A 24,081-nucleotide genomic window follows, 5' to 3' on the forward strand; every position below is an offset into this window, starting at 1 on the left:
AAATATTCCATTGTTTTGGTAAAAAAACTAAATGGGGAAGAGAAAGTTCAAGCATGGACTGATACTGAAATAATGTAAGTAATTATTAGTTTTGATCTTTTTTTTTTTTCTTTTTTTTTCTCTTTTTTTTTCTTTTTTTTTTCACTAGAGTACCACAGAATTGCAGGCAGGCCCCTGTTGTTTTAGGACCAGTACCTAACTGGTAAGAAAAATGCAGTGCCTCAGAGAACTAATGATACAACCACTTATATCACTAATTTTTTGGGGCATAAAGAAAAAGCAGAGTAAGAGTAGCATCAGGCACATACAGACTGTGTGATTACCCACGTGTGACTGTAGAGTTTGTGTGGAGCTGGAGCTGACTTTTCTGGAGCTCCAGGCCGATACCTGTTCATCACATACATATTGGTCAGGTGTATGCTTTCAAGTTATTGAAGCAATTTTTGCATAACTGTTACTTATAATGGCTCATTAGTGGGTTATCCCACAGGGAAGCTTACTCTGTTGTTGCTGTTGTGACATAAAAGGGTCTTTCAGAGGACTTGGGGTCAGTAAGAACATGATGTCCGCATCCAAGTTTGGGAAAACACTTTGCATTTTCAGTCCAAAAGACGGTCTACTCTGCTAAGGTTTTCCGGTCCTTAAATGAATGCTTTTCAGATGCACCCAGGTTTTATAGTGTTTCTTTTAAAAGTACTCTAGCAGTTCTTTTGGCTCAGGATCCCATGCTCTAACCAAAAAACCTCCAGTTACTGATTGTCCTTGGCAGTTTGAGCTGCTGTCATTTCCCCATATCTCATTGTTAGGCTTATATTGGGTGTATGAACACATTCTGTGACATGCTCATATAGTTCTGTTGATAGTTCATGTGCATAACTGCAGTGAATGACACTGTCCTCTCTGAGTTCAGGGCTTGTACTGCCCCATGATGGTGTGGCTGGGCAATAAAAGAAAACTGGGTTCTGGTGCTGAGCACACTGATTAAGAACATTGCTGCAGAGACCTATATGTGATTGCGTGGTGGGGAAAGAATTAAACAAAAGCTGACTAGCTGTTCTGCCCTCCTAAGTCGCATTTACAGGATTTAAGCAAATCTGTTGGAATTCCTTGATCTTACTCCTGTTCCATACAGCTTGAGTATTATACCAGCTCTGGGTATGATTGCTATTAGCTACCTCTCTTCTTAGGCTTTCACTGAAGATCTCTTATGGAGGAGGCATTGGTATTTCAGCTGGTTTTGATGATTAGTAGTCCTGCCAGTTCAGGAGACGTAGGTTGAATTCCAGAGAGTCAAGAGCATTTTAGACGATGGTACTTCTTGTTCAAAAGGGGCAATACAGAATAATCCAGAAAAATTAAGACAGAAAGACTCCGTAGAGAATCATAGACTACTTGTTATAGAACTGCGCTTAATATCAGCGTGAGAAGGTAATTTGTGTTAAATAGTGGGCTTAGGTATTTACAGCTACTTCAAACTTGCCCACACAAGAAAGTTCAAGATATGTTTTACCTTATCTTTAGATATATTACGTATCTAAACTACCGTAGTTTTATTGGTATAATTTCCTTCTTGGTCTGCCTCTCTACCTTAGAGAGGGTTGTGTAGCTGTGAGAAGCTTTTGAGAACCTGAGATCCACCTCTCTCAATAAAGTGTCATCACATGTGCCAGAAAACCAGGGGGAGTCTTGGCAAGAAGGAAATAGTTCCAGAGGACTGCCACAGAGGAGACAACTGCAAAACCCACTATATCTTTGCATAGTTTGTCATTCTTCCAGAAACTGAATACCAGACTTAGACTTCTATTGCTTTTGGTGCATTGGTCTTTGTTTCCTTTGAAATCACTTTATCTAGGAAAGCCTTGCCTTTAGAGTGAAGCATCTTAGAAGCTACTGTGAGAGAAATCCAGTACAAGCTTTTGCTAGAGGTTTTAAACCATCTTAGTACGTGTCAGAGGTTGAATGCAGCTGTTTCTTTCCACATCTAAAGGGCTAAATAAGTGAGCATCTTATGGGAGTTCTGAAGGGGCATCAACTTCCTCTCTACTGACTATGGAGTAGACTTCTCTGAATGCTAGTAGATTTTCTGTTCCTGCCTCTAGGATAGCCTTTCCTCATGTTTTCACTGGAGTAAGTGGTTCTACATTCTAACACATTCCCATCTTTTCATTTTGTTTTGCTCCTTTTTGCCAGTGCTGCCTGAGAGCTACAGTATGCTTCAGCATCTAAGCTATTTCCATCCTCAATTGCCCTGATCATCTGCCTTCCTCCCTAGGAGGATCTAGGAGATTTGCTCCTAATTAACTAAGTGTAATTCTTGGCCAAATCCACTGTGTTCAGAATGCACTGTGGGTAGAGCTCAAGGAAGGGCTCCCTTCTATCACTCAGTGACTCCTGTAAAAGATCCAGCATGTAGTGGAATTTCCTTGCATATGATGAGTGACTTAAGGATGAGGCAATCCAAAACTGTTCTGTGAAGTGAGTAATAGGCAATAAGTGAGGGGGGGGGGAAAGGGCTTTTTGTCAAGCCAATGGATTTTTAACAGCCCATTCCTTGTTTTTATGCTGAAGCTGTCTTTGGAAATGCTGCTCAGCAGACTTGGCCAGAAGTGAGCTCATTTCTTAAGGTGACCTTCATGTTTCATGCAGAATACCAGGAGTTCATCCCCCCAAAATCAGAATACAAATATAGGAAATGCCCATTAGACTGAGCTGAGGAGCAGCACAGGGAATGTGTAAAAAAAAATCTTGAAATTCAACAGCTTCAAGTTGACCAATTTCTTGGCTTTCATAGTGTTTAAAACTTTTGTTGTAGCCTCTGACCCTAATTCATACGGAGGAGCAGTAAGCTGAAAACACTAAAAAAACCATAGGATTGTTCATAGCTATACAATAATGATCGACCCTCTGGAAAGCATCCTAGCCAATCGAGTGAAAATAATTTTACAGCCCAAGGTCAAGGAGACCCTTGATGGAAAAAATCTCTGGAGGCAATACCCATGATGGCAAGATGCAGGGCTGAAAATTAGGAATGCACCCTGGAGAGGGGCTGTGCCACCTGTGGGTTTTCCATGGGGAGATCTGGAAGTTTTCTGGGTCCCATTTACCTGGGTTCAAATCTGGGGAGAGTTTGACCTCAGGACGCTGCAAGCAGCTAATCGAGGAGGCAGCGGTGGGGGGATAAAGTCTAGATTCCTTCCAACAAATCTAATCTCTGGCAAATGTGCGCGCAGGAGCCGTTTCCCTTTCCAGCTTTCTGGCTGGAGGTTTTGCGGTGGGATACAGTTTTTGTGCCTCGGGGAGGGAAGGAAGAGGCAGCTGTGGGAAGGAGGCATTGCCGGAGAGGAGAGGAGAGGAGAGGGGAGAAGAAAGCGGCTGGCCCGGTCCTGGGCAGGCAGGGGTGGGGTAGGCGGAGGCTGGCAGCGGGGAGAAGCGCGTACCTGGAGCACGGGGAGAAGGAGGGGACAGCTGGGTGCCTCCTCCTGTTTTTAAGGATGCTAGAGAAATTCTGGGGCAGGTACTCCTCCCTTATTTTTCTCCCCTCTTTTCCCTTTTCCGACTAGAAGAACCAAGGAGAAGAGATGAGAAGAGGAAGGAGAAAGTAAAATTCTAGGGTGCAACTGGGAACTTTGATCCCTTCCCTGCCATCCCTTTCCCTGCATAGAAATGGCAGAGGCATCCCTCTGCCTGCGGTGCAGAGCGGCTAGAGCCCCGCTCCCGGGGAAACCCAGCCGCAGAGCCTCGGGGGGAGGCAGCCGCTGAGCCTGGCAGCAGAACGAGGATGTGATGCTTGAGGAAGCTTCTGCCCGTTCTGTGCTGGAAGGATGGAGATCCCCAAAGTGCTCCGGCTCCTGGTAGAGCTCTTGAATCTGTTATCCTGTCTCAGATGTGTGAAGGTAAGAAATGGTTATTCTTCTATCTGCTTGTGAGAAGTCACATGGGTCTTTTAATATCTTCACTTTAAGTGGATCTTGTTATTACTTGAATATGTTTTCCAAAGCATCCGGGCAGCTGTGGTCTCTGGGAAGGGCTAGGGGCTTGGGGAGGGATTTATTTTGTTGGGCATATGAAATTCAGAAAAGGAAACAAAGCAGGATGCACAAGGGCTTGCAGATGCTTTGGCTCACATTTCCTATGTTTCTCAGGCGCTGCAGTGACCCTGGAAGGAGACATCCTTTGTTTCTGTTCTTTGCTGATTGATGGATTACCCCTGTTGCTGTTGTGGCCAGATGATTTATAGCCACATGGACCTGGGGCAGTGACTGCAGCACAGGCTGTTTGCACTAAAATTTGGTGGTGGTGATGGCCAACGCTGGGGGATTTTGGAAACTGATACAGGAACTGGCAGCTACCGATCTTTCATTAGAAGGAAAGGATATTACTTGGACTGCAGTTCTTTCATTTATGGTCAGTCTCCAAGAAGAGCAGGTTCAGGCTTTCATATATAGCCTGTAATTAGTCCAACCCTTCCCTCTATTGCCTGCAGGCTTACATGTGTGTGCAGGTGCACACTAAAAGGTAGGAGTTGGGGGACCTGGACTGTGGCTCAGTTATCTGTCTGGTGCAGTTACAAAAGCATAGCTTAGTGCACTTTCCTCTCTTAGCAAAGAGCTTTGAGATCCTCGTCTGAGTCCTTCAGCATTGTTGGCTCACAGACCATTACATGGGCTCAGAATAGTTCGGTGGATGCAGATAGATGGATTTTGGCTGAAAATAATTTTTCAGTTCAACACGGTTTTATCTGTACATCCTCTTGTGTGTACACACTTGAGATCTGATCTGCTGTTTCTGAACCATGTCAGAAATTCGTCTTCAATATGCAATGTCACATTATGACTTCTGGAGGGTGGTGCTGGAGCTTGGCCATGATTGTCAACACCTGCTGGACTGTATTCATAAGCCTAATAGGAAAATTATATCTGCCATGAGTAGATGTCATTCTTGTCAGGTATCTATGGGAACTATCACTGCTTATTCCAGAGGTGGATTTGATTTAATTTAAAATTTTACTCTCCCCTTTTTGCTGAGAGAAGCAAAATTACTGCATTTCATTTTGAAGAAAAACAGAACAATTTTCAATAGCTAGTTTTCTTTGTATGCACACCGGTGCTCTATGAATTAGAACTCCTTGTTCATATAAAAGTATTTAAACATGACTTAAACTACATAGAGCTAGCAGAAGCATGTACAGTTTATTCTTTTCTGTGAAGATCTTGCACCTGCCTGCACACCATGTAAGGTGTTGAGTGGAGATCCCTATCTCTCAGCCAGCAGTCAAGTTATAACCATAAAAAAACATTGCCTATAGGAGGAAATGCAATTTTGGGGCTGGACAGGATGCTGGAATTCTGAGGCTTTTGTTTCATATTTTTTTTGTTCTTAGCTATTTAACTCCATTTGGATAATAACACCATAGGCCACATCGTATTCTCATGTATTAAAAACAAAATCCTTAAAAACCTTGTTGGATTTTCTTCTTTAGGTGTCTCCCACTTTGTACGTGGATGTTTACTGCTATTTTAACAGGGATCTCTGGGGACATTCTCTCCCATCACATAGATTTATCTCTGTTTGCTGCTGTGGCCATAGATGGCTTGCCCTATAAACAGAGAGAGAATGAGTGATTATTCATTATTTTTCTTACTGATAACAATTATTTTCTTCTAGCTTTTCCTTCCGTAGACATCTCACTCAGGCTTCCAATTCTATTTGAAAAGAACAAGCAGCGCCCTGTAATGTAGTGCTTAGATCAAGGGTAAATCTCTGCAAGCCAGTAATTATTAACTTTTTTTGTTAGTGGGCAGAGCTGTGATTGGATTTGAAGAGGAGCAGTGGGGAGAGTGGGGAAGAAGCTGGTTACTAGGGTGTGTTTGCCTAAAGCAGCAAAAGGCCGAGCTGCTTTTAGGACATGCCTTTGTTTATTTCATCGGATAATCATCTCTCTGCTTTCGCTCTGTTTCTTTTCCCAGGCTTTCCTGGGATCCCAGCCCAACCAAAACCATTTGCAGAGTGCAGGTAAGAACAAGAAGTTATTAATTCAGTCATCGGGCAGATTCTTTTCTGCAGCAGTGATCTGACAGCATAGGCACGATGAACCACTGCTACCTGGCGTTCTTCCCTTCTTTCCATCTCTTTTCAGTCATTTTTACTGCCTCAATGTCTGTTTATCGCCTTCTCCAAAACAGCCAAACTGCTTTATTTTCTTCATGTCTAATACTCTTGCAGTTCTCTATTCCTCCCACGTGTTCTTCTCCTTTCATCTCTTTCTTTGCCTCAGTTGTTTTTGCACGCTCACCTTTCCTGCACTCTAATAACTACTGAATTCTCAGACGCCCCCACCGAGGATCCCAGTTGAGGCAAAATACATAGTGTGTTTTCCAGATGCCTACCTGTACCTGCCTCTCATTTTTGTAACTTGCCGTTAACCTTCAGCTGTCACTTACCCCATCTGGGCTTGGCAGTGGCTAGGAGGAAAATTAGGCAAAGTTTCTTTGTACCCCTCCTGTTTGCCGTATGTGCCTTTATGGCAGAAGGGTTTTCTGAAAGTGTCAGTGTCTTTTTGTTTATCCAATGAATATAACTGTTATCCATATCTGAGTCTGCTTTCCCTATGTTATGGCTCTAAAAAGCCCACTCTCACACAGAGTCTGCTTCTGGTTTCCCTCTTTCTTATTTCAGGGTCATGAATGGAGAGCTTTCTTCTTATGTTAAAGACCATATTAAATTAATAGTTGTGGATTCCTTGCATGAGATATTTCACATGAGCACCAGCCTGGAACATTGGTACCTGCACTTCCCCTGAAAATAGGTTCCCTTTCCCTTCCTATACGTTGGCCAAGTTCAGATAAGCCAGGTGATATGGTAATGTGTATAACGTACAATGAAATACAATGTCATTTCCCACCTTCCTGCTTTATAGAGTGAAATCATAGATAATTTTAAACTCTCCTCAGTTTCAATCAATTTAGACAGGCAATTAATCTTCTAAAGAGCCTAGGATCAAATTTAAGAGCATCTTATTCAAGTGCCAAAGCAGGTGGGGAAGGAAGTGGAGGAGTGTGTGCCAGGCTCAAGTGCTGCTCCAGAGTAAGTGAATACATCTATTGAAATAAGTGGTAATGGGAACTGGTTGAAATTGCCCATATTTGGGCCCAGAGTTAACACATTTTAAAGATCTGGGCAGTTCACAACTTTCAGATCAATTTGGTTTTTACATAGTGTGTATTATCAACATTCTTTGAGCAGCTGCCTTGAAGAGTGATAGAATTAAAATCAAGCAAGTAGCAATTCAGACTGTAGACACAGAAGGTGTTTCAGGAGATCAGCTGGTTTCTCCCACATTGTCTGAGCTTCCGTGTGTGATTCCTTATGTGATGCTAACAGCTCCCTTCCTGTGGCCAGCATCCAGCGTGTGTGGTGTCGGACGTCTTGGGTATTACAACGGCTCGCTGGCAGTCACCGAGGCCGGGGCAGAGTGCCTCAACTGGACAGAATTCCCTGATTATGTTCAGCAGTACCCAGACCGTGGCTTGGGAGACCACAACCACTGCAGGAACCCGGACAGGGGAACTACACCCTGGTGCTTCTACCGGCTTGAGTCAGGGGCCATCGGCTGGGCTAACTGCGACTGTAACCAAGGTAAGGGCTGCTGCCTGTCCCTGCCAGCACCCCGGCTGCACTGTTTGGGGGGCGGCTCAGGCCAGAACTGTGCTGCACAGACTTGCAAGCAGCAGGTGGGACAGCCTGTGAAAGAAGCACAGTAAAATAACTGTCTCCAATTGTTGAAATAATTATGACTAGAGGCTAGCCTGTGTGGGAGAAGAACGTCTGTATATAGCAGGGGGTGGATTTAAGCTGCTGTAGCCATAATGCCTTGTATAGATGTTTTTATTCTCATACAAGGAGACTTTTTTTTTTACTGTTAACTTATGGCACTTTGAAAGCAGTTTAAGTTATGTGGAAAACAACCCACTCCTGCTCCTTAAGGGTCCATATCAGAGCTCTCCTCATGTGAATGTAGCAGTTCAAACATAACAAGGAAAAATCTTCTGTGGATAGGTTTGTAAATCTTCTGTGGCAAGGCAGGTCATAGGCTTGCTTTCAAATTCCTTGCAGTGCTGACACAAGGACTGCTGCTTACTTTGACGCATGCAAGGAAGCTGAGCTCTCTCCATGCACTGACTCCAGTGCAACATTCTTGAAAAAGTTTTGTTTGTCCTCCTGTTTTCTGACTTTCCTTGCTTTTTCCACATTTTGCAGAACAGATGAAGTACCAGTTTAATAAATGAAATGAGAAAGTCTTTTCCCTTGCCAGTGGAAGTGCTTTCAAATATGGCTTCATTGAAGTGAAGGATACAAGTGTAGTTGTGCTGTGTGCCTGCATTGGGGTACTACACACAGAAGGTGTATCCTTCTTCCAAATCCTAACTGAGCAAGACGTGCTTTCTAAGCAGTGGTAGATATTTGTGGTGCAGCGGGAACTGAAGGGGCATTTAAATTGGCACTTGCTTTTCTTAGAGAAATTAAAGAGGATTCACCTGTCATTACTGAACATGCTGTAGCAACAATGACTCTCATAGATGAGATGGGTGATGAAAAACCAATCAGTGGAGTGTCAGAAGGAATTAGAGAGCCTGCCATTTCCATACACCTTTTTAATGTAGCGTGTAAAATCATCCCCCATTTCACAGAAGGAGAATCCAGGAGCTGTGACAGAAGCCAAGCTTCCTGCCAGTAGTTCCATGGCTTTGAAAAGGACATAGCACCAGCCATCCTCCCCAGCAGCCATTGCTGGAACTGGGAAGGTGCCGTGTTCCACACTCCTTCATACGAGTCACTTCAGTGACAGCATCAGCAAAACAGGGATGAGAAAAGCCAAGTGCAGTTCAAGTTCAGGACTTGCTGATCTGAAACTTCCATCAGAAAACAGCAGCTTTTTTTTTTTTTTCCTTTTGGAAGGTGCTGTGAGGTTGGCTGAAGATAATAGTGTGGAGCTGTACTTCAGTGGACTCTGGGGCACCATCTGTGCTGACCACTGGACTGACTGGGATGCCAGTGTTGTCTGCAGGCAACTAGGTCTCAGGTAGGAACCTCAGTCTGGTTGTGAGAGTTATCTGCTCACGTGGCCTTTGAAAGAACAGCCTGTGTGGTTACAGTTGCTCTGGCATAGTGTGTTGGAGGAGAGATGTTTGTTTTGTGGGCTCATTTCTCACTTACCAGGGTCCTTTCCTACTGTTTTATTTCTGTGGCTATGCCCAGCCCCAATCAGCATTTGCAAGAACTTTTTAAAACAATATTTTCTGCTTGGTGCTCTAGGCTGTGATAAGTGAGCTGTGAGATTGTATCCCTTTTTCAGTATTACCAGCTGGAGTTACTGTAGTGATCTGATAGAAATTTTGAGAGTGTGAACCCTCTTTGGGAATCTGGGATTTGGACCTTCAGAATTCCAGATAGCAAGGAGATCAGGACTATTGAGAATCACAGAATCATAGAATCTTTAAGGTTGGAAAAGACCTCCAAGATCATCAAGGAAGAAGATGATTTAGATATTTGGATGTTTGAATCTGTTGATGGGTTCATTTATCACTCTCAAACGAGGGTGCCATTTCTGACCAGAACAACTGCGCTTACAAAATGGGTTTGATGGTGGGAAGTGCTTTGCGCTTGCTTGTGCTTTCCCATTAGACTGTAAAATGGCCACCCCTTTATGCACTCAAAATCAGCTGGGCTCACTAAGATATAAGATGCCACAACTGGGCTGGAGAGGCACAAGAACTGAGGGGAACTTGTGAGTCAAGCGGTGCTACAGAATTTCATTGCTCTGTTGTTTTCTCTGTACCAGTGAGATCGGCACAGCTGGGAAGAAGAGTCATCCTGGACTCTGGCCTGTTCCCCTACACCTGCAGTCAGCAAACTGCCATGGGGATGAGAAAGCCCTGCTGCAGTGTGGCTATCGGGAAGCTGTGTCAGGAGCTTGTAACCAGGGGAGTGCTATGGTAACCTGTGTCCCTCCAGAAGGTAAATTTCCAGGAGAGATTCGCTCCCTGTTTCTTGCGTCAATGTTGCTGTTAAGATGTATAATCTAAGGTCATGAAGCTGTGGAGAGCAAGTCATTGGAGCATGTTCTTCTTTCACCTGATATAGAGGTGGTATCTTCCTTCCAGTGGAAAATTATCCATCCTTTCCCAATCCCAAATACTCAGAGTGGGCATACTTCTACAATCACTGAAAGATGGCTGTTGCTTATGACCACATCCTCTTTTTATCAAACCAATTTTTTATCTGCAGGCAGCAAAGTCCTAGACACTGTAGCAGCCAGTTAAAGAGCCAGCCCTGGACCAGTGGGACCTGTACTGTGGGCTGGAATCATGGATACTTCTTGCGGGGGGATTAGAGGGGAGGATGTGGTAGGGTGGGACAAGAGCATCCCAAGACCTTTTCTGTCTGGTGAATAGTTCTACACCCTGAACTGCTGGATGTACTTTATCTCTGTCTTCCTCTGTTGTGCTCTCTTTCCTTTTCTTGAAGCGCAGGTGTAGGTGCCCCGCTGCGTTTAGTTGGGGGAAAGGAGAGCTTTGAAGGGCGAGTGGAGGTTTACCATGATGGCAAGTGGGGTACCATCTGTGACGACCAGTGGGATGACCGGGATGCTGAAGTAGTTTGTAGGCAGCTGGGACTCAGGTAATTTCCCTGCTGTATGTCATGGAGTGGTAATAGAGGTAGGCAGAATGAAGAATGTGAGAGCATGTCCTTTCACTGTAGTACCAGCCCTTTCTATGAGAAGTGTACAGAAACTCTGCGAAGGATAATTCTGGACTGATCATCCTATAAAGTGATTTTCAACTTAATTCCTGTCATTTTTATGGGCTTATGCTGTGGAAAAAAAAAAAAAAAAAAAGAAAAAAAATTGGTGCATCCCTATCCAAGGTCTATTTGTGTTCATCCCTGCTTTTTATTTTTGTACACATGTTCTAATGCAAATCTTGGCCTCAGTGATAACTTGTCATGGTGATTTCCATATGTGAACTGCAGTTGTTTACTTGGTTAAGTTTAAACACCACCAGTTTCACTGACTGCCCTTATTCTCTTCAGACAGGAAAGCAAGAGAGAGCACCTCATTCTCTTCAATGCCATTCAGCCCTTAACATGGGATCTGTTGTATGCTGAGCATTCTTGAAAATCAGATCAGTACAGAATTGTTTAAAATAGACAATTCCATTTTGAGATCCCTCCACCTTTGGGAGTTTTGCCTGTTGCTGAGATTGAAACATCATTGTTCTGACTCAGAACTCCCCAGGTGTCTGAACTGTTCATGTTGCATGCACATTTTTGTTATGTGTTGGAAGGTCTCATTACAAAACTTTCCAATAAGGTATTTCAGTTAACAGCTGGCAACTCCACCGTGTCAGAAATACCGATTCTCTAGTGTAGGAGAGTCCCTGTGCAAGGCAGACTCCAAGCACACAAGACTGTGACCTTCCGTGCAGTGAGCATATCTGTCTGTACTGTTTGCAGTGGGAACTCAAAAGCCTTATCATGGGCTCACTATGGGCAGGGATCTGGCCCAATCCTGCTGGATGAAGTAGAGTGCTCCGGCAATGAACTCTCACTTGACCAATGCAAGAAGAGTGACTGGGGACAGCAGAACTGTGACCACATTGAAGATGCTGGGGTCTCCTGTGACCCGTTCACAGGTACAGCTCCATGCAAGTCAGATGTGGTCTGTCTTACTCCCGTATTACAGGGCTTGCTCAGCAGATAGCCTCGCTGCTTCAGGACCCCACAGGGCTCCTATGTATGGCTCCCACAAGGGCTGCCAGATGTGGAGGCAGAGAGCAAGCAGCAGGTGGGAATGGATCAGAGCCAGGCTTGGTGGTAGTCCCGTGGCTTTCCACAGGTGGCATGGAAAGGCTGAGGTGAATCCTCTCCTGACAGATGGGCATGTTTGGGAGCAATGAATATTTGGTTTTTGAGTACCCATGGATATCTCTGTCTTTGCTTTCTTTCACTCATGGGCTGCACGGAGACTTCAGGAGTTGGGCACAGGCTGTTTCTTTTCACCCCTGCTGAGTGGTGATCTTCCCTTCTCCCATCCCTTGCAGAGGGCACTGTCAGGCTGGCTGGTGGCCACAGCCCCAGTGAAGGCAGGGTAGAAGTTTATTACAATGGAGACTGGGGCACAGTATGTGATGATGGCTGGACGGACCTCGGTGCCCAGGTGGTCTGCAGGCAGCTGGGCTTCAGGTAGGACTGAGAGCATGTGTAGTGTCTGTGCTTCCTCATTTCAGGGATTAGATTCCATACTCTTCACTGGGATAGGCTGGACCTTACTTCCTTCAATGCTGTCTTTGTTAGAAGGGTTATTACCATTATACAACTTTATTTGGGAAAGATTAATAGGTATCCACATCCTTTCCCAGGGGAAAAAAAATCTTTATTATGTCTTGCTTTGGCCTGTTTCGAAAGCAGATAACAGACTTGATACTGTATGAACCCCTCACCAAAGTCAGAAAATTCTCTCAATACACCTTAAATTTCCAAGTGTATCACCTCGGCACTGCCACCCCCTCTGCTCTGTCAGCTAAGTACATCACCTGCTTCAGTAGTTGAACAAAGACCATCAAGGCAAAAAAGAGGAGTATTATGGATTTTTGTAATGCTTTTCTTTCAGCCCACTGCTGAACTGTCATCCCTCCAGGTGTGAGTCTAGGGAAGATTCAAAATCAGGATACTGCAGTCTTGGAGCCAGTAAAGAGGGTTTTTTTTGTGTATTTTTAAATATGATTAGGGTATCCTTGTAAAATTTCGGCTTTATAGACTGAAAAAAGACTAAACTAAATTCTTCCATTTGAGTTCAGCTGCATACTGTGTTTGTCATCTCTTGCAGTTCCTAAAAGTTTGCAGCTTTCTACATTTCAATTCTAGATAGACACTTCCTATAAAAAGAAGTAGAATGTTGATATTTTTTATGCCTCCTCTGCTACCCACTCCCCAAACTGATGTACCTGGTGTCATGTCTGCAAAGCAGCCTCTGTGGTGTAGCTGGCCCGCTGTGCTGCTATGACTAGAAAATGGACTGGTCTGACCAAGCCTCCCTGAAAACTGAAGCTGCTGAGATATGCAAGCTGCTTGGCTGCCATACTGTGTCTCACTGAGTGGTTTAGGTCAGAAGGCTGCCAGTATCACACCTGAGCTCTGCAGGGGAGCTTCCCTTTAGGTTTGAGCTTGGGTCCCTCTGTGAGATTAATGAGTTTTAATGAATATGATGTGATGTTCTGTTTCCTTCCTCTAGTGGTCCTGCTACGCTGGCCTCTGAAGGAGACTATGCTGCTGGCCAAGGCTTTATCTTACTGGATGATGTGGCTTGTGTGGGGACAGAGCTCTCCCTCCTGGACTGTCCCCACAGCAACTGGGGTCAGCATGACTGCTCACATGCTGAGGATGTGGGAGTCCGCTGTTCCGCTGAGAGCAACACAGTCATGGATGGCAGCCTGGGTAACTCACCTTGTGTCGTAGTTCATCCCCGATCGGGACACACACCTTGCCACAACACCTTGCCACTTGCCCTGGTCAGTGGGGAAGTGTCACCTGCTGGTCTGTTCTTTTGGAAGCTCTGGCAGATGTGGCACTTTCCCTGTGATGTTTCAGTGAGGGGGCTGCTTTTGAGGAGGACTCCTAGGAACAAGCCCTGGCTGTCTTGGGGCACAGCCACAGAGCTGTGGCTCCACGTGATGTAGGGCCAGGCCTGCAGAAAAACTGAAACAGGAGAGAATTGTGTTGGCAGTCTCTGAAACCAACCTGAGGGCTGAGGAACGGTGGCTGTCTTAGTGTGCCATCACCTCAGCCCTGTGTCTGTAGGAACATGGGACCCCTTTAACTAGACCCTCTAGGAAACTAGTGTAGTTAAGTTAGTGTCACACCTTGCCAAGACAAGAGGACTTCATACGTGAGAGGCTGTTGTGTGGAAATCAGCACTTTCTTGTGTGGATGGCACACGTTTAATTCAAATTGTGAATGTATTTCAAGTTAGCATAATTTCCTTATTTATATGAGGCCTGATACTCTCCCCTTAACTGTACTACAGGAGACTTTCCAATTTGTCAGCCATTTTGTATTGAAATAGATAGCATCCAACTTTTTTCTGTTTTTCCTGGATGTAGAACCCTTCTCTTGCCTAGAATATTATAATAGTTCTATAATTTAATGGCTTTATTTCCAAGGCATGTTTAAGCTTGTCCACTCTTGGCTCAGGAGTTCATAACTTTCTTTGTGTTCTTATTGTCTTTACTCAGCTTTCAGAATATGATCCAATAATTATTTCCAGTATGTATTAAATAAATTAATATGTATGTAGTCTTCTGATTGAACACAGAGGTCAAATGAGGGATACAGTCTTCATAGAAAAACACCCTTTTTTTTTCTTTTTTCTTTTTCTTTTTTTTTTTTTTTTTTTTTAAGCTTACTGATATCAGGGATTCATCTTTTCCTGTAGAACCCAAATTCTGGACACCTCATGCTCTCTGGTATTTTGCTTCCAGCGACCCACATGTTTTCTGCTGCAGGGCCTCCTGTGCGGCTGGTGGATGGAGAAAGCACCAAGGAGGGACGGGTTGAGGTATTCCTGAATGGGCAGTGGGGCAGCGTCTGTGATGATGGTTGGACAGACAGAGATGCTGCAGTGGTTTGCAGGCAACTGGGATTCAGGTAAGAGCTCTGGTACATGCATCTTACAGCTTTCAGGAGGATTGCTTCTTTCTGCACCTGTTTCTGGGGGCTTCATTTTTTAGTTTTGGCATACCTGCATATGCTTGAGGGAGTAGAGCCCTATTCTCACAGTGCCTTCAGCAAGTGCAGTACTACTGTCTGTGTGCAGCGTGCCACATAAATATGACTTCTTTCTCTTAAAATGTGCTGGTGCATGGGGTTAACTTCCCTCCTGCTTATTGCAGATTAGCCAGTCTCTCTCTAATTGCAGTGGTACAGCAAAAGCCAGGGCAATGGCTTATTTTGGGGAAGGCCATGGGCCCATCCATCTGGACAACGTAGAATGCAGTGGCACAGAGCACACCCTGGGGCAGTGTGTCAGGCCTGACACCGGGATTCACAGCTGCTGGCACAGTGAGGATGCTGGTGTGATCTGTGACTATGTGGAAGAGAAGGTCCAAGACATCAGAAGAACAGGTGATGTGTCTGTTTCCTCTATGCAGAAATCTGGGGCTCCAGATGTAGTATCACTGCAAGCTTTTATGCTTTTCCGCTGTAGTTCTTTTCTTTGGCTGAAATGTCAACTGTAAAATAAGCATGTCCTGTCCTGCACCTCCTACATTTTTCTTGTTGTCTCTTAGGAGCACAGGGTGCTCCAAAATGAGGAGCTCCACCTGTGTCAGGCCTTTGAGCCTGCAGAACTTCCCTACAGTCAAGTCACCGTACCCTTCCTTAGAGCTGTAAACATGAGCAAACTGAGGTTTAGAGTGCTTTGGAAATAGCTGTAGTAGAGGTTCCATTCCTGGCATAAGACTACAGACACTGGAAGTAAGCACCTCCATCAAAATTGAGGAAACCTCGGGTCAAATCTTCTATGAATTCTATGCGTACAACACAATGCAGTCAACTACCATGAGGATTAATGCCCTCAGGGAAGGTGCATGGTATTTGGCTCTGTGACAGCAATACTTGGTACTTCAGCTGAAGGTATCTACCCAACTGCTCTAACTTTGCTGTGCAGGTCCAGAGTCTGGTGTATGTGGGATGCGCCTGCTTCACCGTCGCAAGAAAAGGATCATAGGTGGAAACAAGTCTCTCAGGTACTACCCTGTAATTGTTGGGAAAGCCAGAACTGGTTCCAGCTTTCCAGCTCTGGAAATAGTTTGGCAAATGCTGAATACATTCACACATTTTCACTGGTGATTTTTGAACTTGATTTGAACCAGTGGGCCCATCTAGGGAAGAATGTACACCAGCTGAGCCCAGATGGGGCAGAGTGGATGGGAAAAGAGGAAAATGGTTCCTGTAAGTGTAATGTCTATTATTCCTCTGTTTCTTCTTCAGAGGCGGTTGGCCATGGCAGGCGTCACTACGATTGAAGGGTTTTCGTCGAGATACTCGTCTGCTGTGTGGAGCAACGCTGATCAGCAGCTGCTGGGTAGTGACTGCAGCCCACTGCTTCAAAAGGTGCGTTTGTGAGTGGGGAGCCCTGAAGGAAACTTAAAGATGAAAAAGATAACCTCCTACAAGGCTATCCTCTCAGGCCAGTGGAACCACATAGCAAACTTTCTAAAACAAGACCTTTAGGTTATGATGTGTGTGATCTTGGAGCACTTACGGAGATGACTCAATATAGGCTGGCTTTATCCTTCACTGCTTACACCTGCCCTCTTAACTTTGAGGCTTTACAACTCAAAGGGAACCAGCATTTTGCCATTCTTCAGTGCTTTAAGGAACTGCGAACACAAGGTCACATACCTTGCAACTGTTGCAGCCCTTTTTATAGGGGAAAAAAGAAAAAGTCTTGTTTACGGGACACCCATTGACCCCAACAACTGACATTATCACATCTCTAAAGAGGTCTCTCAGTTCTGTAGCTGGCACTGTTTTATCAGTTTGTGAGGAGGAGATTCAGTCTCATAGCAACTGAGACTTGTGTTGAGTGTGTTTCTCTCTCATAGTAGGAGTATCAAGACCTCGAGTGTCTTTTTCTCCAGGTTTGGTGTTGATGTGCGGCGCTACCTGCTGCGGGTGGGCGATTACCACACAGGCGTGCAGGATGAGTTTGAGAGGGAGCTGCCTGTGGAGCGCGTCGTCCTCCACAGGAACTACTGGGCTGGCAGCAATGATAATGACATTGCCCTGGTCCGGATGCGGGGCAGAGAGGGGCACTGTCTCTCCTTCAATCGCCACGTTCTGCCTGTCTGCCTGCCCAACAGGAAAGAGACGTCTGACATCAACAGGCAAGCCTGCATCATCTCCGGCTGGGGAGACACAGGTAAGTGATGGGGCTTTGAGGAGTAAGAAAGGTGGGGGAGCCTATATATGCCATTAATTTATGTCTATACAACTCATGTTCTTACTGTTCGTGTTGTCTGTGCCAGCACATGGTCTCAAGGATCAGAGAGGTGAGGTGATTTTTGTGCCATTGTATATTTTTTTTTATTTTGAGGCTTCTTGAGCCTGCTCATGGTGGAAGTTTTGGTTGTCACAGCATTCTTCTGAAGCTGTGGGAGACAGTAATGCTGCCATCTGGCCACAGTCCTCTCTTATGTCCCCCTTATACATGCATGTCTGCCCACAGCAGACCCCTTAAGGAGCAGCCTCTGCGGAGCTGGTATACAAAGCCTATTGGAGGCCCCCATGTTTCTATGGCCACCTTCATGATACTGTAGTAGTGAAGTTGAGGCTTAGAGGAAGAAGGAAGCTCTTTCAGACTACCTTGCTGGATCTCCCTGGATATATTGCTTCAGGGACAGCTGGGCCCTGAGGCTGATTTCTGTGCTAGGTTTGAGACAACCTGTACCTGTTCTCTTGCAGCACATTGCCATGGAGCTTCCTAGGTAAAAGGGAGCAGGGAATTTTCTAGAAGGTATTAATTATTAAATGCTTAACACTCTCAAGGTGATGTTTTAAAATGCTGGGCTCAGTGGAGTCCTGACATGCATGCATTAGCAAGGTCTGGAGACAGCTTTGAACTCTAAACAAAGCTTTATAACTGGCTATCCAGTCATCCCCCATTTGGGACTCAGAGACGCAATGCAGGGCTTGGGGCAAAGAGGCCTTTCTGGGGCTGCTGTGACTGCAGCAAAGCCATATGTTCAGAAAGACTTGCTGCCAAAAGGCAAATAGCCCCAGGAGCTTGTCTGTTGATTTTGGACTTACTCATCCTTCCCAGCTGTTCCCCTAGCTGCTACCCAAGTGTTTTACTGAAAATATACATTTGCCTTTGCAGTCAGTTGCACCAGGTGCACGTGTCACTTTAGAGTGTCTGGGGAGGATCAAGGAGCAACTTAGCCATGTAACTCCCTTAAGCTGTACTGGGGCTTAATGGCTAGAATCCCTCCCACGCTCCAAGCCTGGCTTTCCCAAAGAGAGGCGCAATTACCTACTACCTTGTGAACTTACTGTAAACCTTGGGCACAGAAAGGTCGTACTCTAATATAGCACAGGAATCTTATGTTCTGAGCAAGTCTGGGGTAATAAAGAGATTTGAGCAAATAGAGACAAGTCTGGCCAAAGATTAAGTGAGCTCCCTTTGAATAATATTCGGATGCCTCTGAAACATCTTCCAAAACTTCTGTGAGGATTGAGCACTTAACAAATATTACTGCATTTATTTTCTTGAGAATACACTGTCCTTGTTTTACAGAGGAGGAAAAGGAGGCTCAGAAAGGTGAAATAAATTGAACAAGGTTCAAGTTACTTCTTGGCAGAACTAGGAATAAGACTTATCCTTTGATCTAACCTCTTTCTCCAACTTCTTCCCCATTTCTTTGATCTTACAACTCTTTTTTTTTTGTGGTCTGGCTTGGCAGTACTGTTTTCTGAAGTTCTGGTGGTTCAGAGATGCTGAGCTTGGCCTATTTCTGTGCTGCAATCTTGACATGAAATGTACAAATACTTGTTCTTGTGTGGAGCACCTTTGCTCTAGGTTTCTGCTGTTGTCTGTATGTGAATCAGTCTGGCTGGTCTGTTCTGTTCCAGGGAAGTCTTATTCGAGAACCTTGCTGCAAGGGGTGGTGCCTCTTCTCCCAAGGGAAGACTGTGAGGTCCGTTATGGGCAGAAGTTCACTAACCGCATGATTTGTGCTGGGAACCTCTCTGAAGATAAACGGGTGGACAGCTGCCAAGGTGACAGTGGTGGGCCACTCATGTGTCAGAGGTCAAATGGACGCTGGATCATTTTGGGGATCACTTCCTGGGGTTACGGCTGTGGTCGGAAGGATTCCCCTGGTGTGTACACAAAGGTCAGCAAATATGTACCCTGGATCAAGAAAGTGACCAAGCTAAAGTGAAAATGTCTGAGCTCTAGGAACTTCAAAGTATGGTCCTTTTGCCCTGCAGCAGCAGAAGGCTGTGGCTTCTTGCCTGTGACTGACTGATGGAGATTTATTTTGTTGTTGGACACTGGGAAAAGATTTTCACATAGAACTGGGAGAAAAACAGTTATGGCTGATTCTTTAAAGTCTTTGGTTTCACTTTAGTCTGTAATCTCTAGGCAGAGAAAGCAGGTGTACTCTGGTAAGAATGATAAGACTATGTTGCTCAGACTATGAGTCCTGTAATGCAATCACACTTGTTCCTTTGTCCTGCCACACAGAAGTGGAGAGATACTTACCTCTGTAAATCTGTTCCTGTTTTCGTATGTTTGCACACTTGAAAAACACTGCAAGGAGAGGTGAGATGCTTGGAAGATGGTGCCAGGCTCTGGCATAGCAGAAATCTTGAGATATTTTTTCATAACAGCTCTCTTCAGTTCCAGGAATGAGATTTGACCTGAGCTGAGGAACAGACTGACAGTTGGGATTTTTTTTTTCCTTCCTTGTTTTGTCTCTAGGGGGAACCTTTTCTCTTCTGAATAGTAGGTCTGCTCTCATATGATCCGTTTAGTGTCTGTCCCTGCTAAGAGATGCTTGTCTCTCCTGCTGTAATCCTGTATCACACATTTCCAGCTGCCAGACACTATGGTTTTATTGCTGCTTTCTCAATATAGTGGTTCTTTTGTTTGTTGTTTTTTTTTCTTAATGCAGCATCTCCTAGAATCGGTTGTTGGAATGACAGTAAATCTTAATTTTTAAGAGACAATAGCTTTCTTGCCGTCGTGATTGCTACAAAAAACTTGAAAAGGTGACCTTGAAATGCTGAATAGACACATTATTTTTCTTTAAATCCAAATGTAATGTTAATCTCAACTGTTCAGGTGTTGAGTCACAATTTAACAGCACTGTGGGGACTTTCTCTTGGTACCTTATTCACCACAGTTATTGGCTGCCTGTTATTTGTGATGTTAGTCTTTAATATCTCTGTGTTCACAGTTCTCCCATGAAACATGGAAATACTTCTGGAGTAGAGATACACAACAAACACAGAGAGTGAGTAATTGCCTTGAGGTGTAAAACAGCTGCAAAGCAGCTTCCTGCTTTCCCAAAGTGCGTCCTATTCTTGCAGCCTCTGGGCTGTGCTTCCTTTCTTCTCTTCTTTGCACTATTTCTCTTTTCATTCCTCTCAGTGGAGTAAAATGGCTTAATTCGAGGGTATCCAAGCAGTGCCATCAAGCTGTAGTTCTCAGCTTGAACAGAAATAATGCTGAGAGAAAGCAGCGGTTATTGAATACCTCTTCCTTCCCTCTCATCCAAACAAATGAACAGAGTTTCCTCTTAGACCTTAATCACTTTTGTAAGTTAGTTTATTATTTTCAAGTAGGTAGAAAAATATACAAATAGACAGAAGGACTAAATGCATTAACAGTTGTGCAGTGCACAGTGTCTTCTCACTGTAGATAGACAAGCCAGGGAGAAGACAGGTCTGCTCACGAGCAGGAGCAGTAAGCTTTGATGTTTAACCAAGGACCCAAACACGGAGTAGTAACACAGAATGGGACACGTGGGACTTGTGCCAGACGTGCATGTTTGAGTTTCGGTCACACACTGTAGGGTAGGCAATGACTGAGCCAGGCACTGGCCTGCTGCCTGGGAGGTCCACACTCCAGGCACTGAGGTGTTCAGTAACTGGGTATTACCAGGGCAAGAACAGAAGGCAGAGCACAGCCTGTGGATTAGCAATGTCATATTATAGGGCATATGGTGACAGAGTCCTAGAAATTACTTTGGATTCAATAAGTAGTGATTGCCTAAAGCTTTATTTGTCCTCTATAAAACAGCTTAATATAAAGGTGCTGATCTGGCTAGGTGGCTGGTTTTTGTATGTGAATGCTAAACTAAACAGTTCCATTTACCCTCTACAGGGATTATAGGGCAGCTGGGTTACTAGTGTTGCAATGGACTGCTTAAAAATCCTGCTTGGAAACTTTATTTTAAAAAAGATTTGTAAGAATCTTTAAAATATGCAATGTCAGAACCTCTGCAAACTGGCCTTCGAGACAGATCAGACCTGTTCATGCCTCTTCTTGAGGGGCTACATGTCTGCAGTGCAGCTTGTGCCAATAACCTGGTTTGAAGTGCCAGGCTTGATCTTTCGGCAGCGCTGTGCTTGGCTCCACGCTGGCTGTGTTGTCCTACAGATGCTGGCAGAGAGTCCCTAAGGCGCAAGCTGCAGACTGCTCCTTATCTCCCAGGAATTAAAATGACAGGGGGACTGAGAGCAATTATGTCACAGACCTCTGCTCTTGTGGGGGATTAAATGCCAAGTTCCACACTGGCAGCAACAGTACCTGTTTGGGAAACATGGAGGGAGTTGGCTTTTACCTTCAGTCTCCCCCAAGCCAGCGTTCTATAGCAGCTCAAATGGAGTTTCTGTGCCTTGGGTGCTGTCACATCTCTGGTTTAACCTGGTTTGATCTTTCAGCTTATACCCATAACCCCAACACAGAAACACCCAAGGGATTGGAGCTGTGAGGCTATTTCCCTAAGCCTACTTAACTGGTTGCCATTCAGGAATTAGAATAAATTACTGCGTAACACAAGTGAGACACAGGCCTGGTATTGTCTTCTGAAATTCCCTTGTTCTAGGTAAAAATATTTTTTTTCTCCTAGATCTTGTCACCATGAAAACTGTGAGAATCCTTGTAAGTTCTGCATGAGTCAGGAAGAGGGAAGGAAGTGCCCAATCTCCTTCACCTAATTTAACACCTTACTGGTACGGTAGGCAAGCCTGCCGATACTCTCCTCAGTTGTCCTGACCTCTTTCAGAGCACCGCTATTGCTCTTTACTATTTAAACTGAGACTCTGGCCCAAACCAAACTTGTGTGCTTTGCCACCAAGGCTTACTGGAACTGCCTGGTTGGATGAGCAGCTCTCAGCTGCCCTGCGACTGTATTTTGTATCTAATGTTGGCCAACAGCAGATGTTTCAAAGGATAGTACGCGTGAGTTTGTACTGAACAAGTTTTAACAACCTTTCCATTTGGGGAATTTTATTATTGGTCCATTTAAGTTAATTACTTGCATTACTATTATTATCATTAAAAATAGAAGTACAAGTATTTGGTCCTGTTGTACAAACACTATGTACTACCCTTTTGTGATTCTTTTTTTTTCTAAAGCATGAGAGTTTATATCCCTAACTTTTAAAAAACTATTTATTGTAACGAGCCTTCATCTTCCATATAAATGTTTAATCCCTTATTTAATTCAACTAAGCTTTCAGCCTCAATATTTTCTGGCAATGAGAACCAATATAATTTTATTCTCCATAGCACGTAATTTCTTTTTATGGTTCCTGAATTAATTGCCTTTTGTTTCCATTGAATTCCATCTGTCCTTGTGTTCTCAGCTATGAGAGGAAATAAGGGACCTGGCTTTACATTTTCTGCTGTCTATTACTCTAGAGATAGTCCCTTTTCTAAAACTGGCTTCTCTGTCTCTCTACAACCCAAACCGCTGGGGTATCTGATAACATGCTGACTGGCTCTCCATGTCTTCTCTTTCTGCTGGATCTTTAAGCTTTGCTAAAGAGAACTGAATGCAGTTTGCCAGGGGAGGCTGTGCCATTTGCTGATTATTTTCAGTATTATTTCCCATAGTAGGCAATGCTGTAAGTGGTTTCAGCACTGTATGTGTATTATATATTTATGCTGGAGCTAGCTTTAAACTTGTTAGTGTGATCCTAGCTACAATGAGATGAAAACCCTCCATGGTTAATTCCCTCCGAGTCTCAGGCAGCAGCCCCTCTGAGCTCAGAGAAAGGCTGTAGGCACATCTGGGGAGCCTAACACAGCTCTGGGCAGGGAGCACCTGAACAGCTGTGTAGAACTTTGCCTTGGCTGACATACTTGTAGGGATGATACAGCCCATCTTTTCTGCATTAGTCCATTGGATAGGGCTAATGCACATACACTGTTTCCAGGAGCTGAGAGCTCAGTCACTGCTGCTGGTGGCTGCACTGTGCCACCTGGATGCTGTGAGACAAGTTCCCGTAGTAGTGTGGTGCACACTGGTTATGTAAGAAAGGGAATGTCACTATAACTGGGAGCATTGGCAGAAGTCGGAACATGGCTATGGTGAGAGTCTAAGGAGCAGCTATTAGTGCTCCAGGTATCCCTTTTTGAGGGAATACCTGGAGCACTACAAAGGCTGACCCAGTGCCAGTGTCTTCCTGATGTGCAGTGCCTATGCTGGTACCCTTATCAGCCCTGTCTTGACTCCAGTTCAGGCTTTGGCCTGCTGAAGCTGGATTAAAGATTTATTCCTTTTGCGTAGCTGAACACTGTTCTGATGATTTCTATGAATTATGTTCTATGCTGTAATTAATCAGGCAGCTTTTATTAACCTGGACAGGATGTCGATTACCCTTGTAATCCCTGTACCCTTGTAGCAGAGAACAACAGATCAGTTCCTCAGAGGTATTACTGGAGGCACTGGTGAGGAACCAGGAACATGGATATTTGCTATCTCAGGGGTAAGAGAGGTGGGCCTGCCTTTCGTCTGTCTTCTTTCCTTTCTGAAGCCAATATCCTGAAGTCTCTTCACCCCAAAAAAAGCTGCTGTGATCCATCAACCACTTGAAGAAAGATTTTTATGTGTATATCCAGCAATCAGATGAAAGCTTTTGAGATATGAACGGCACAATGGCATTTAACACCATCTTGATAGACTCGTTGGGAGTTTCTTGCATCCCTCTAAGGAACAGAACAGCTCCTGGTGGTAACCAGCTTGGGACCGTTCCCTGTAGAACGAGGCATGGTGACCTGGACCAATGTACATCTCATGGGCTATATTTTCACTTGTTAAGGAAGCTATTTAATTATCCATATCAAGGAGAAATACTTGCTTGTGTAGTAGCCCACTCAGTCCTATTAAAATCCCTTTCTACAAACCAGAGGCTGAGTCCCTCTGAAATCAGTCAAGTGCAAAAACTGTTGTGTCCCCTGGATCAACACCAGTGGCTCACAAGGTATGCTAATAAATGGATTATACTGTG

At 44.5% G+C, this 24,081-nt stretch overlaps 1 protein-coding gene across 3 annotated transcripts; it reads left to right on the forward strand.

Moving 5' to 3' along the window:
* LOC104487390 (neurotrypsin-like) lies at positions 1-24,081 on the forward strand. Of its 3 annotated transcripts, none has more exons than XM_086752539.1 (17): positions 1-74; positions 1,188-1,428; positions 3,561-3,893; positions 5,967-6,012; positions 7,399-7,635; positions 8,956-9,079; positions 9,839-10,014; positions 10,530-10,677; positions 11,512-11,690; positions 12,099-12,240; positions 13,289-13,491; positions 14,559-14,700; positions 14,972-15,177; positions 15,722-15,800; positions 16,045-16,167; positions 16,698-16,978; positions 18,688-24,081. In XM_086752539.1, the coding sequence occupies exons 3-17, from the start codon at positions 3,822-3,824 to the stop codon at positions 18,996-18,998; spliced, it is 2,469 nt and encodes an 822-aa protein (XP_086608665.1). In that variant the 5' UTR covers positions 1-74; positions 1,188-1,428; positions 3,561-3,821; the 3' UTR covers positions 18,999-24,081. The 3 variants fall into 3 exon arrangements, with proteins under 3 accessions (XP_086608665.1, XP_086608664.1, XP_010128632.1); XM_086752538.1 differs by lacking the exon at positions 1-74 and adding an exon at positions 103-202; XM_010130330.2 differs by lacking the exons at positions 1-74; positions 1,188-1,428 and having other exon boundaries at positions 3,462-3,893.

The sequence above is a fragment of the Chlamydotis macqueenii genome, chromosome 7 (genome assembly GCF_036417535.1).
Source record: "Chlamydotis macqueenii isolate bChlMac1 chromosome 7, bChlMac1.mat, whole genome shotgun sequence".
Classification (NCBI taxonomy): Eukaryota; Metazoa; Chordata; class Aves; order Otidiformes; family Otididae; genus Chlamydotis; species Chlamydotis macqueenii.